The 14,573-nt window shown below is 41.7% G+C and overlaps 1 protein-coding gene across 1 annotated transcript in view; it reads right to left on the reverse strand.

Annotated features, from left to right (window-relative positions):
- Positions 1-3,174: 3,174 nt before the first annotated feature.
- KLHL23 (kelch like family member 23) overlaps positions 3,175-14,573 on the reverse strand; it is a 44,640-nt gene continuing 33,241 nt past the window's right edge. Inside the window, exon 4 of the mRNA XM_073633949.1 lies at positions 3,175-11,889. Within this exon, the coding sequence (XP_073490050.1) occupies positions 11,579-11,889 (311 nt within the window). The 3' untranslated portion in view covers positions 3,175-11,578. The remainder of the gene's footprint in view (positions 11,890-14,573) is intronic.

The following is a 14,573-nucleotide window of genomic DNA, read 5'->3' on the forward strand; positions in this document are numbered from 1 at the left end:
TAACTTAACATACACACCCGCACCGCATTCCTCTTCAAATCATATGTGATTCTGCAACAGTGCGATTTGAGTCATTCATTGTGTATGGCTCAAAAAGGCACCACATGCACACAAAAAATGTGCAGGATCCTTCTTTTTTTTTTCTGTACCAGAATCAGATCCGATTCTGCTAATCACGCTGCGTTTTGCAAACCCATTTGAGACGTTGTTAAAACTTAACATACACACCCGCAGCGGTTCACATGAATGGGGTGCGATTTTGATGCGGTGTGGAATTCATATAGAATTCGCTGCAAATTCCGCACCACATCAGTGTGAACAGGGCCTTAGTATCAGTGTCCGGCCTGATTCACACTGGTTTGGTTCGGGAACTGCATGCGATTTGAACAGGAATCCCACTGCATTCCTGTTCAAGTCACATGCGATTCTGCAGCAGTGCGATTTGAGCCATTTATTCTGTATGGCTCAAATCGCACCGCATCCACACCAAAATCGTGCAGGATCCTTTTTTTTTTTTTGCCACACTAGAATCGCACTGTATTTGCGAACCGATTTCGGGGAGTCGTTAACTTAACCTACACACCCACAGAAGTTCACATGGGGTTTATGATCATGTGTCGTGATTGGCTGTCAAGCTGGTCACATGATCAGAAAGTAAGTAGCAATCAGGAGCTTTCCTTTATCCACCAGTAACTGGGCCGGGAGCAGGCAGGACATGCACTCTCCGCACAGCTGTGTTTGCACTAATGTACACAAATATGCAGCCGCTCGGTACCAAGGCCCACCTGCCGAGAGGCCGCATATTTGCGTGTGGCTGGCGTCAAAGGGTTAATATTATATTCCTTAAATATTATAATAAAATATACATTATGTGAATATACAGTATAAATATGATTATGAGAATGACAGATTACGAATAGGACAAATAATTAGGTGCATTCATTTTATTTTCAACAAAGAACTATGTACAAACATTTCAAAATATGTACAAATCATCAACTATAAATTAATCGATTCACAGCCCAGAAAGAAAGCTTGTGCTCTGACAATGTTACAAGATTTGTTTCTTTATAAAAATTCTTTAAAAACAACGGACCATAAATATACATTTCTAAAAGTGGAAAAGTTCACATTTTAATAGCTTAGGGATATTTTTAGAACAGCCTTGATTTAGTATCATTGGAGAATGTCAGCAGGAATCTGTACTGGAAAACAAAAATCAATCCTATTTGTATGCATGAATAATAATGACAGTCCTGTGCATTAGCAGTGGTGCAGTCACCCCCAAACTGACCTTTAAGCCTGGGGTCGCACTCTTGCGATGCGGGAACCAGTGCGATTTCAGTGCGAGCTCCCGCATCGCATCCCCCCCCCCCGCAGGCAGTTCACACTGCCCTCTGCGATCCGCTGCGGGTGTCAATACAAAGTTAATGACACCCCCAGATCAGTTCACGGATCGCACTGCGAACTATGGATTCGGACAAGAATCGGATCGCATGGGTGTGAATGTGCGAATCCAATGCGAGTTCAGCCATACGAACTGTATGATAAATAAAATGTGAGGGGACGCTTGTATGAGGACCATAGGTCCAATGGTATGTGAAATTTGTAAATATTTTAATTATTCTGTGGAAAAATTCCTCTATACCAATATTAAAGTGCAATGTGCTCAGATTTAAAAATATATTTTCAATACATATACAATTTGTAGTGAACACAAAAAGAATGTAAATAATGGTGAATCCAATAAAGTCCTTGTGCATATATTTCTTCAGTGCTGATTATCTTCCATATGGCATCAATAGTGAATAATCCATCACCAACTGTAAATTATACACCCACATACCTCCCAACTTTATGAGATGGGAATGAGGGACACCTATCAGCAAAAGCATATAGGCATAAGACACACCCCCTGCCACGCTCTCTTAAAGGAGAATTGTATAAAAAAACAAGATTGGTTAAATCCACAAGGGCTTTTTTACCACTACTATTCCTTTATACTGGCTTTTGGAATTTACAAATGCAGCAATTTAGAAATCAGATGAAAGGTTTAGCGCTGGAAAACACTTTTTGAAAGATAAAAAGTGCATTTTATATACGACTATATGGATCAGACCAAAATGAGGGACAAATGAGGAGGAATGAGGGACAGAGGGACATTGCTCCAAATCAGGGACAGTCCCTCGAAATCAGGGACAGTTGGGAGCTATGCACCCAAAGTGCTCCTTATGTAGGTTCTACTTACCATATAGAGGTGACCTCTATAGTTCAAAAGAAGGTCAAACAGTACTTTTTAACAAAGTAAACTTGCTCATAGCTCCCAGCTGTCCCTGATTTGGAGGGACTGTCCCTGATTTGGAGGGACTGTCCCTGATTTGGAGCAATGTCCCTCTGTCCCTAATTCCTCATCATTTGTCTTTCATTTTGGTCTGATCTTTATAGTTGTATATAAAATGCACTTTTTATCTATGAAAAAGTGTTTTCCAGTGCTAAACCTTCCATCTGATTTCTCAATTGCTGCAATTGTAAATTCCAAAAGCCAATATAAAGGAACAGTGGTGGTAAAAAAAAAAAAAGCACTTGTGGGTTTAACCAATCTTACAATTCTCCTTTAAGGGGGCATGACAGGGGGTGTGTCCTATGCCTACATACTTTTGGTGATAGGTGTCCCTCATTCCCATCTCAAAAAATTGGGAGGTATGAACTTGCTTGATATAGGAGACTACTCTTGATATGAATCCTTCCTCTGCAAGACCACGAGTGAGGTATGTGAAAAAAATGTAAAAGGGAAACCAATAGTGTAATCCCGTCTGGATGGATAAAAACAAAGCCAAATGTCTGCTTACATATATGGGTGCCTGAGGCTAGTCGCGTCTGTCTGGATCAATGGTGCCTCCCGGCTCACACTGGCTGTTGGCGTGCGTTCCACCGTCCAGCGCGATCAACCAAAGGGCCCGGATGTGACGTGACCAAGAAGCACCTCGACGTGCGTTTCGTATTGCTACGCCATCAGGAAGCGTTATTTGATTCACCATTATTTACATTCTTATTGTGTTCACTACAAATTGTATATGTATTGAAAATAGATTTTTATATCCGAGCACATTGCACTTTAATATTGGTATAGAGGAATTTTTCCACCGAATAATTAAAATATTTACAAATTTCACATACCATTGGACCTATGGTCCTCATACGAGCGTCCCCTCACATTTTATTTATCACTATCTAAGTAGACACACCGTAGTCAGGGGAGCGGCAGTTAATATAATTCACTTATTTTAGTTATTGGAGCGAGGTATAACTTTTTTTAAATACAAACTGTATGGCCTGAAGTCGCATTGCACAGACGTCGCATGTGATCGGCACAGCAATGCGGGTGCGAATCACATGCGATGTCTGTGTTTACATTTGTGTGAACCCAGGCTTAATCATGTCAATGGAGGTAATCCAATGGCGAGTCCTTCTTGCTGGCCTCCTTATGAAAATGCTAGTTGCCTGACGGTCAAGCCATTCTGAATCAATGATCCAGATCAAGCATGCAGCAAGTGAAGTCAGACTGAACCTAACAAGGCCTATGGATAAGGATGATGGCCATAAAACAATCACTTTCAAAAGAAAACATCAGCAATAACATTATAAATATTGTCCCTGTACAGGTGTCCTTTTATTAACCCTTTACACCCCTGGGATGGATTTTTATGAAAATTATGTTGTATGGCACTGTGCAGTACAGGGACATAATAACAAAATATTTTACAAAGTATTATTTTATATTTATTTCTGTTTGAGGCCCCATTCACACCTGTGCGACTTGTCATGTGGTTTTGGACCCCAAAATTGCATGACAAATCGCACCCCATGTTTCCCTATGATAACCGTTCATGCAGTACCCTCACATTTTTGTAAATATTTTATTTACATAGGGATGCCATGTTGAACTTCCAGTGACCAGTATGAGGGAGTGAGAGTGAGACCGATAACACCAAATTTAACACACCTGCTCCCCATTCACACTTGAGACCTTGTAACACTAACAAGTCACATGACAATGGGGAGGGAACATGGCTAATTGGGCCCAATTTAGACATTTTCACTTAGGGGTGTACTCACTTTTGTTGCCAGCGGTTTAGACATTAATGGCTGTGTGTTGAGTTATTTTGAGGGGACAGCAAATTTACACTGTTATACAAGCTGTACACTCACTACTTTACATTGTAGCAAAGTGTCATTTCTTCAGTGTTGTCACATGAAAAGATATAATAATATTTACAAAAATGTGAGGGGTGTACTCACTTTTGTGAGATAATGTACCTGTGCAACTTCATGTTGCAGCGACTTCAAAGTAGTTCCTGCACAAAAACGAATCCTACCTTTCTGACCATGTTTTGAGCTCCCAACTCTGAACACCCCCCTTTCCTTACCCGAATCACATGGTTCTTCTCCCTGCAGCACCTTGTGTTTTTATTTTATATGGTGTGGCTATTTGTGGATCCACCCACACAGTTACATCATCCATTCACAGTTCCATTCACATGGATCGGTGTAATGAAAACTACAAGTCATATTTGCCACCTCAGCTGATGAACTTTTATTTCTTAAAGCGGAGCTCCACCCAAAAAGGGGAAGCCCCGCTTATCTGCCTCCTCCCTCCCTCCGGTACCCTCCTCCCTTGACAGGTACCCGCTCCCACTTCTGCGGCAAACTCAGCCGGAAGTTCGCCCCTCGCCGCAGTTGGCCCATTGAGAAAGCGCAGTTTGATTTAGGCATGCGCAGTAGGAAACTGGCTGTAAAGCAGCAAGGCTTCACTGCCGGTTTCCCTTATCCAAGATGGCTGCGCCAGCACCCAAGAGTCGATTCAAGAATCGCCTTGGGTGAGGACACTGTGGGATCCCTAGACAGGTAAGTGCCCTAATCGTAAAAGTCAGCAGCTACAGTATTTGCACATGGACAAAGACAAACACACAGCTATTCCTTCAGAATAACAAAAGGTAGGAATCTGCAACAAAGTTTGTTAAAATCCCTGGGCTGTTCATGGATCGCCCAGAGGGGAGTGTTTTTTTTAAAACGAAAGTGGGATTACGCTGTAAAAATTATTTATTATTATTATTATTATTATTATTTATTTCCACCTGGGAGTACTGGGTATAAATAGAACTCCGGCAGGGAAAATGGGAACACCTCATAGTAGCCACGACGAGTGTGCAGACCCAGGAACACAAGAACACATAGATTACCCAGGACCCATTTACATTGTTGCGATGAGTACGAACCCTTTCACACTGAAGCTCTGCTAAAACAGCCGCTAAAGCGTCGGTCGTTTTTGCAGTGCTTTAGCGGCGCTTTAGCAGTGCTTTTCAGGCACTAGCAGGTCACTTTTTTTAAGGTTACGTGAAAATGCGACCTTTAAAAAACCCAAAAAGACCCATTTTGCGACGCTTTCAAATCACTTTTAAGGCACTTTGGAAGCACTGTCTATTCATTTCAATGCGCAGGGGTGTTTTTACAGCGCTCCAAACACACCCCAAAGATGCTTCTTGCGGGACTTTTTCTATAGCCCCACAAGCCCACCGCCCGAGTGTGAAAGCATCCATCCAAATGAATAGGAGGCAGTTTTCCAGCGCTTTTCAGGCGCTATTTTTAGTACTAAAACGCCTGAAAACTGCCTCACTGTGAAAGGGGGTCTTAATGTATGTTATGTCAATTTTTAACCCTTGTTACATTAAGGCTGCTTTCACATTACAGTAGTGCGTGAGTCCCCACAAAATTGCATGTTTTCATTATGCGTACAAAAAATGTGCAAAAAAATGCGTGTCACACTTGCAGTTCCAGTCATTGTTAATGCCACGCAAAAATGCATCAAGCATTATGCACATTTTTGCAACAAACATTGCAAAACACAGGACTAAAAATGATGCAAAGCTCAAACAGATTTGAATGGGCTGCCTATGCGGCTTAGGTAGCTTTCTCATTGGAATGGGCATCCTAAAGTATTACAGTATTACTACAGTAGTGTGTTGCGGTGCGTTATATTGTGCACCAATGCAATGCAGTGCATTAGGAACTGCAATGGGGTGTCATTCAGAATGATGCTATGCAATGTTTTATCACAAAGCAACAGTGTGAGTCCTGCCCAATAAATTCCCAGATAAAAGATACTGTTGTCATGACATCATCCGCCCCTTCTCTCCACCTCATCCAATCAGAGAATGCCTTGTATTCAGTGAGAAAATACAAGGCATTTCCTGAATGGCTGAGGGGAGGGAGTGAGCAATGTTTAAACACTCGGCACATATTGTATATAGCACAAGCTACTACAGCCATTTGCAGCATCTCCAAAAGCCCTCCGGAGGTGGCTTATGAAGAATTTGATTGTACAAAGCTGAACCAGTCATTTTCTTAAGTTACATAATTTCTGCAACTCTCCAGCTTCAACTTAAAATGTAAATAATTGTTTAGGGTGGACTGCCCTTTAAGTTTACTATTTTTACCCCATCCTCTCCCTTTTGTTTTTATTAAAAGTGCAACTTTTACTACAACATTTTCCTGTGCTTTTTAGCCATGTGTATGTATCACTATACTGGTTAGACAAGACTACCAAAAAGTGTGTTCGTTTTCGTTTCAATCGGTTTCTTTTTTGTTTGTTTTTTTTCGAGTCATTCGTTATGATCGAAATTTGTAAATTCATAAATTCGAAAATCCGAAAATTTGGAAATTAGAAAATTCAAAAATCTGGAAATTCAAAAATTCGGAAATCAGAAAATAAGAAAGAAAGTCAGAAAATTCGAAAATTCGAAATAATATCTAACTACAGTACCTGACCGCGAGATTGTGTTTTCAGCGTGATCCCATGGCGCTGGATCTCGGAGACAGGGTACTGTGCACGTTGCGCTGGCTCGCTCATCAGGAAAGGAAAACTTTTTTTTCCTTTCGCAATGAGCGACAGGCAGTGCTGACAGCTGTCTATTATGAATCATGAGTGGGAACGCCGCCCTAAAATTTTAAATAAGGTCTGGTATGGATTTTAAGGGGATCTCCCTACCCCGAAAAATCGGCGTGGGGGTCCCCCCAAAACCCATACCAGACCCTTATCCGAGCATGCAGCCCGGACACCGGTCCGGACACCGGGAGAAGAGGCCGGAGAGAGCAGAGAAGTCGGAAGAAGACCTCCAGACCTGCCTAATAAATTTCTTTTAAAACCTGTGTAGTGTGTTTTTTTATTGACACTTTTTTTTCCTAGGCGAATGGGTAGGGGTACCATGTACCCCATACTCATTCACAGGGTGAGGGGCCGGGATCTGGGGGCCCCCTTATTAAAGGGGGCTCCCGGATTCCGATAAGCCCTCCTCCCGCAGACCCCGACAACCAACGGCCAGGGTTGCCGGGAAGAGGCCCTTGTCCTCATCAACATGGGGACAACGTGCTTTGGGGTCGGGGGGCCCGCAGGGCGCCCCCCTCCCCCAAAGCACACTCACCCCCCCCCATGTTGAGGGCATGCGGCCTGGTACGGTCCAGGAGGGGGATTTTCCTTTTCAAATTTGGCTGTTAGTCAACGTAATGAATACGAATTTATCCGAAGTTAAAAATTATCCAAAATAACGAATGCCGCATCTAAACAAATAGAACAGAACGAATTAATAAATAATAATGATAAAAAAAAGTTTTTATTAATTATTCATTTGTTGCATTCAATTCACTTAGTTACGACAGTCGTTATTTCGGATAATTCGTAGCTTAGGATAAATTCGTATTCATTACATTCAATAACAGCCAAATTTGAAAGGAAATTCCAATATCTATAATTTAAAAGTTAGTAATGGTTAAGTTATTATTAGTTCGTTATTTCAAATTTTGGAATTTTTGAGTTTTCGAATTTTCGTTCTTTTGAACTCTCGTTCTTATTTTTCTAATTTTCAAATTTTCAGATTTTCGTATTTCTGATCTTCCGAATTTCGAATTTTCGAATTTCCGAATATTGGGAAAAATTGTTAAATGGGTTTTTTCGTTAATTTGGATATTTCCAAATGAAGGAATTTGTCGATATTTGTTAAAAAATTCATTCGGAACTAAAGGAGTTGCACATGTCTAATACCAATGTGTTTGATAAACTGATATGAGATGCAGGGAGCTCATCAGTACACATGAGGTCTGTTTGCTGTCTATGGCCATTACCATACTGGTAATTGCAATAATAATTGCTCATAATTGCAAGCAGCTTTGACAAACCTCTTACTGAATCCAAGTGTTTGTTCTAAATCAGCAAAAACAATCCCATTACTAAGAACATTGCATTGCTGTACAACATGTCTGCAGGCCTGCTAATCTCTTACTAGCAGCAAGTCATCCATCAGCATTGCTAAGATACAGTATATCCATTAATATCCATGTAATGTCTAGGGATGTGCAGATATACAATACTGATAGGTGCAACACAGACACATTTTATCTAGAGAGACATTTACACTTTTCTAGGTACACATACTGTATGTAGAGTTCATTTTTAGGTTGGGTTCACACTCAAGCACGGAGTGGCTCACAGCAGGGGTCCTGTGCGTCTCCATTCATGTCCGATTTCAGCCCAATATTTTGGGCCAAATAGGGTGCGGCTTACATTCGATTTTGAACTGGCAAATCGAATGACAAGTTGCACCGGTATGATCGGAGGCTCAAGAAAATTTGTTTCTGTCCCAATTGGAAAGATTTCCCAACAGCTCCGTTTCTACTAAAGGAAAAGCTTTTTAGTAGAGACGTAGACAACAGTAAAAACCTGACAGAGGCTCTAACTCTTCTTTACTTCAACCACATTAAAACAAAATGTTTTGGCTGGAATTGAATTTTGCCATTTTAAGTGAAGTTCCACCCCAAAAAAAACAAATCATTAATGTACATTAAAAAAAAATAAAAAAAAAAACATTTGGAGAAATTTTTTTTTTTATACTCACATCTATACCTGTTGCTAGGGGGTCCCTCGTAGTCTGCCTCCTTCAGCGCCTGGGCTCTTGACGTCACTTCCTTCGGCGCAGGAAGGGAGATCAGCTATCCCCCCTCCCTCTAGGCAGTCATCTGGGACACGTCACAGGTCCGAGATGACTGTGCGGCCAATCACGGCACGTGGCGCGGCTCGCGCATGCGCAGTGGGTGCCCGGCTGTGAAGCCACAGCTGGGCGCCCACAGTTACAATGCCGGCGCCCCTGAGAGTGGAGGAGGAGACGAGCGGGGCTTCGATCCCCCGCATCGCTGGACCCTGGGACAGGTAAGTGTCCGATCATTAAAAGTCAGCAGCTGCAGTATTCGTAGCTGCTGACTTTTAATTTTTTTTTTTTAAGCGGAACTCCGCCTTAAAGATGCCCATATGACTGCCATATGTTGGGAAAGACGACCTGAGTATGCTAACGTGTGGCTGTCAGTAGAGGCTATCATCTTGCAGTGAAGCCAACCTTTCCCAGTCTAGTTACTGAGTAACCCAGTGCTCTCTTTCACCTCTGCTAAAGACAGTTGCTGATCAGACAGCCAGCCTTCTCCTAAAACAGGGGTGTCCAATCTTTTGACCTTCCTGGGCCACATTGGAAGAAGAGGAATGGTCTTGGGCCATACATAAAATACACCAACAATAAGGAGAGCTGATGAGCAGAAAGAGTCGGCAAATCACAAGTTACCGATCACTGATATAGATAATTGTATTTATCTGCGTAATAAAACTGAATTTTTTTGTAATATTTTTATTTTAAAAGTAAAAGAGGGCAACATAAAACTAGTGCAATATTCGACACTACACAACAAACACATCAATATCTGGTAGACATGTGCAATTTGTTTTGTTCCAAATTCATTATACAATATCCGAATTTTCGTTGTTTTTGAAATTTCGGAAATTCCAAAATTCAGGATTTTGAAATTTTGGAAATTCAAAATTCTGAAATTCGAAAATCCAGAAATTCGAAAATCCAAAAATAAGAATGAAAAACCTGAAAATCCAAAAATTTGTCTGTTAGTGAACGTAACGAATAGGAATTTATTTGAAGTTACAAATTATCTGAAATAACGAATGCCGTATCTAAACGAATGGAACGTAACAAATTAATAATAATAAATAACAATAATAATAATAATAACAATAAAAGCATATTATTATTATTTATTATTCATTTGTTCAATTTGTTTAGATACAGTATTCGTTATTTCCAATAATTCGTAACTTAAGATAAATTTGCATTCATTACATTCACTAACAGCAAAATTTTAAAGGAAATTCCAATACCTATGATTTAATAGTTAGTTATTATTGGTTAGTTAGAATTTAGAATTTTCGGATTTTCGTTCTTTAAAATTTTCAGATTTTCATTTTTATTTTCAGATTTAAAATTTTCAGACTTTTCGAACTAAGGAATTTACGAATTCCGAATTTTCAAATTTCCGAATTTCCTAAAAAAACAAAAAACAAATGAAATGAAAAAGAACACATTTTTTGGCAGTCGATTATCTGGTTTGATGGATATAGTAGCGATTCTTAATGGATTCTCAAGGTGCTGATCAGATATTTTGGTTCTAAATTTACCCTTCACTCGCTTCAACCTTTATCCAGTTCCCAACCAGCTCACATCTATTTACTGGTACAGGGTTCCTTTAAGAGCCGCCAGTGGGCACACAAGCGCCAGCTGCACGGAGGGGGACCCGATGCCCGTGGCTGGCGGTCACGATTGCCGTCGGCCACGCGCGATCGCGTGCACGAGCTCCACACAAATCCCTGTGCTGTCAGAGGAGAGGAGACATGTCGTTTGTTCCTAGTAAGTAGTCAGTAGTCACCCTCTTCCTGACACCTGAATCAAGTAAAGCAGTTATCATTATTATACAATGATTATGTCTGCCATTGTATTATTGTATCCCCCCCCCCCCCATCCATTCAGTAGATATTGAACATGCAAGCCATTCATTTGCACTCCACAGAAGCGTGGCTTAATGTCATGATGTTCCTCAAAATGACCTAACTACCCCTTATTGCCCTGTACACACGACCGGTTTTCCCGTCGGAATGAACTCTGAAGGTTTTGTCGACGGAGTTTCGACGGAATTCCGCTCAAGCTGTCTTGCATACACACGGTCACACCAAATTCCGACCGTCCAGAACGCGGTGACATACAACACGTACGACGGGACTAGAAAATGGAAGTTCAATAGCCAGTAGCCAATAGCTTCCGTCTCGTACTTGCTTCAGAGCATGCGTCCTTTTTGGTGAGTCGGAACAGCATACAGACGAGCGGTTTCTCCGATAGTAATTTTTTCCGTCAGAAAAATATAGAACATGTTCTCTATGTAAGTCCGTCTGAATTTTCGACGGAAAAAGTCCGATGGGGCATATACACGGTCTGAATATACGATGAAAAGCTCCCATTGGACTCTTTCTGTCGGAAATTTCGACCGTGTGTACGCGGCATTAGGGGTAGCTTAAAATGCTTCTATATTCATGAAGATGGTTGTATACAGGCAGCATAAAGGAGTTGTTTGGAGCCACTTTAGCTCGTCAAACCTGAGCTGAAATATTTGTATCACATATCGGATCAATGTACATAGTTAGTGCCTATGCACTATACACACAGACACAGCCATGAGAGCGCATAGGGCTGGGGAGATTTCCGACTAGTTCCCATTTATCAGTCTCTGGATTGTACCTCTCCATACTCTGCAAGTAGGTGCCTTTAGACCAGGAGTAACCACCAGTGATATAAAGAAATCCATTCATGACGATGGCTCCGCATTCCATTCTCCGGTCCATTGTTGGGGCAAGCTCCACCCACTCATTGCGCTCAAAGTCATAGCAGTCAGTAGTAGTGGTCTGACCTCCGACCAGGTACAGCTTGTTATGTAGTGCCACCGAACACAGTCCATACTCTGGAAAAAAAAAAAGGGATGAAATTATCTCAGCTTTAGAAAATAATTTAAAAATGTATTTAAAGCGGAGTTCCACCCAAAAATGGAACTTCCGTTTTAAGTGCTGGTGACCCCCTGACATGCCACATTTGGCATGTCATTTTTTTGGGGGGGAGCGGGTTCTTTGTTTTTAGAGGCACCCAGCCCCCACTTCCTCCCCTGGCGCAGCGGCACCGGAAGGAAGATCACCACTCCCCCCTCCCTCCCTGCAATCTTCTGGAACCTGTGATTTGGGACGATTGCACGACCATTCACAGCGTGCAGCGCGGCACGCGCATGCGCAGTGCATGCCCGGATGTGAAGCCACAGCCAGGCGCCCACAGGTAGAATTCCCCGCGGTGGAGAGGAGGGGGAGAGGAGCGGGGCTTCATACTCCTGCATCGCTGGACCGTGGGACAGGTGAGTGTCTAATTATTAAAAGTCAGCAGCTACACTTTTTGTAGCTGCTGACTTTTAAATGGGTGGAACTTCGCTTTAATCTTTTCTGTAGGCTCTAACATACTTACATCTAGATACTTATGTCTCCTTTCATTTGCAAAATAATGATACATTTGTGTAAGACATGACATAAAATTCCACACTCCTATGATCCTTAGGCCCCTTTCAGACCTACGGATCTGTTTTACTCATCCGCTTGCTCAGCGGGGATCGCTCCGTTTATCCCCACTGAGCCGGCGGATGACAAGTCCGCCTCTGCACACTGTGCAGGGACGGACCTGTGAGAGCTCTGCTCTCCGCTATGGGGGGATCGGATAATTACGAATCGCCTGTCCGTTTTCATCCGCCAGACGGATGGAAAACAGGACATCCATCCGTCTGGATTTTGTGGATCAGGGCAGATCGGATGTCAGCGACATGTCACCGCTGACATCCGTCGCTCCATAGAGCTGTATGGAGCGACCGTTCAGATCCACCTGAAAAAACTGACAGGTGGATCTGAACGTTCCGCACATGTTAAAGGGGCCTAATACAGTAAAACCTTGGATTGCGAGCATAATTCCTTCCGGAAACATGCTTGTAATCCAAAGCACTTGTATATCAAAGCAAATTTCCCCATAAGAAATAATGGAAATTCAGATGATTCGTTCCACCATTTATTCATAGGTCTTTCAGTTTAAAGTCCGTTTAAAAAGATTATAGCAATGTGATGGGGATTAGAAGCAAAATCCAACAGGAGCTACAAGTATAAAAGAGAAGAGAGGCGCCTCTAAGTGTAGCAATATGGTTACATTTAATGAAGGTACAACATTTAGCCACTCACATGGTTGATGATTAAAAGAGGCACATCTAAGTATGCAGGCATCTGGGACTGGGTATGGTACCCCATCTGCTGTATGCATATATGTGGCAGCATGCAGTGGACCCTATTCCATACTGGCATACAGTGCATCCGGAAAGTATTCACAGCACTTCACTTTTTCCATATTTTGTTATGTTACAGCCTTATTCCAAAATGGATTAAAATGGATTAAATGCAATATTTTCATCAGATTCTAAAATGTACAAAAAAGATGACCTAACACAAGACCCACTACCCACCCCCCTGGTCCTCACTGTATTTACCTTCCACAAGCCACTCAACTGGTCTGGGGATTTGAAATCCCTGCTGCTTTCTCTCCGTCCAGCACTGCCAGTATAGACTAGATGGATTTTAATTGGTCAACACTGTCACATGGATGGTGCTGAAGAATCAGAATCCATTTGGTCCATACTGGCAGTGCTGGATGGAGAGAAAACAGCAGGAATTTTAAATCCCTGGACCAGTGGAGCGGAATGTAGGACCTAGACATTCTCGTCCGAAAAATACATTTATTTAGTTACTCCCGAAATTCGTTTTTCTTTATTTTGTTTTTCGTTAAAAATTTCATTTGTCCGAAAATCCAAATTAGTTAAGGTCGAATCTGTCATTGAAGGCTTATAGTGTCTGTTGAATGTTCAAAGAAGATTCGACGGAGCAGCTAAACTGTATGACGCCGTATAGTTTAGCTGCTCCGTCGAATCTTCTTAGAATTTTCAACAGACACCATTAGCCAAAGATTCGATGTTTGTATGTTTTTCGCTGCTTTGTCGAATCTTCGTTGTTCATGTTGAATGTATATAGTTCAAACAGAAAATGGACTGGTGATAGTGATCACTGATCAGACAGGTAACAAGATAGGGTATGTAGAATCTATATAGAATCTCAATCTATAATATAGAATCTATAATAATAACCCCCCCCCCCACAACACGGGCAGCCTCTGAGGCTATCACAACACTAGCACCACTAGTATCACTATCAAGTTCACAACACTAAAACAATAGCAGCAGATTATTATGAAAAAGTTAAGTTGAACTGTAGCTTGCTTCACTATTGTTCTGCTGCTGTGCTTATTCTTAATTGCTAAATAATTCAGGTTCTCTGACAAACGGACCAGCTAAGATTGACTGTCTTCTGAAATCATTCAGTGTGTGTGTTTCTCTCTGCTAGCAATCGTAAGTGAAAGTAAGTTGGCTGTACGTGTGTACTTAGTTCTAGCTATTTTACTGCTCCTCCTCTTTGGTTACAATCGGCCAATAACATCCATCATCATCATTATTTTTATTTTACTTCCCCCACCCAATTCCAGCAGCGATCTTTCCTCCCCTATGTCGAATCTTTTCTC

The sequence above is a fragment of the Aquarana catesbeiana genome, linkage group LG06 (assembly GCF_042186555.1).
Source record: "Aquarana catesbeiana isolate 2022-GZ linkage group LG06, ASM4218655v1, whole genome shotgun sequence".
Classification (NCBI taxonomy): Eukaryota; Metazoa; Chordata; class Amphibia; order Anura; family Ranidae; genus Aquarana; species Aquarana catesbeiana.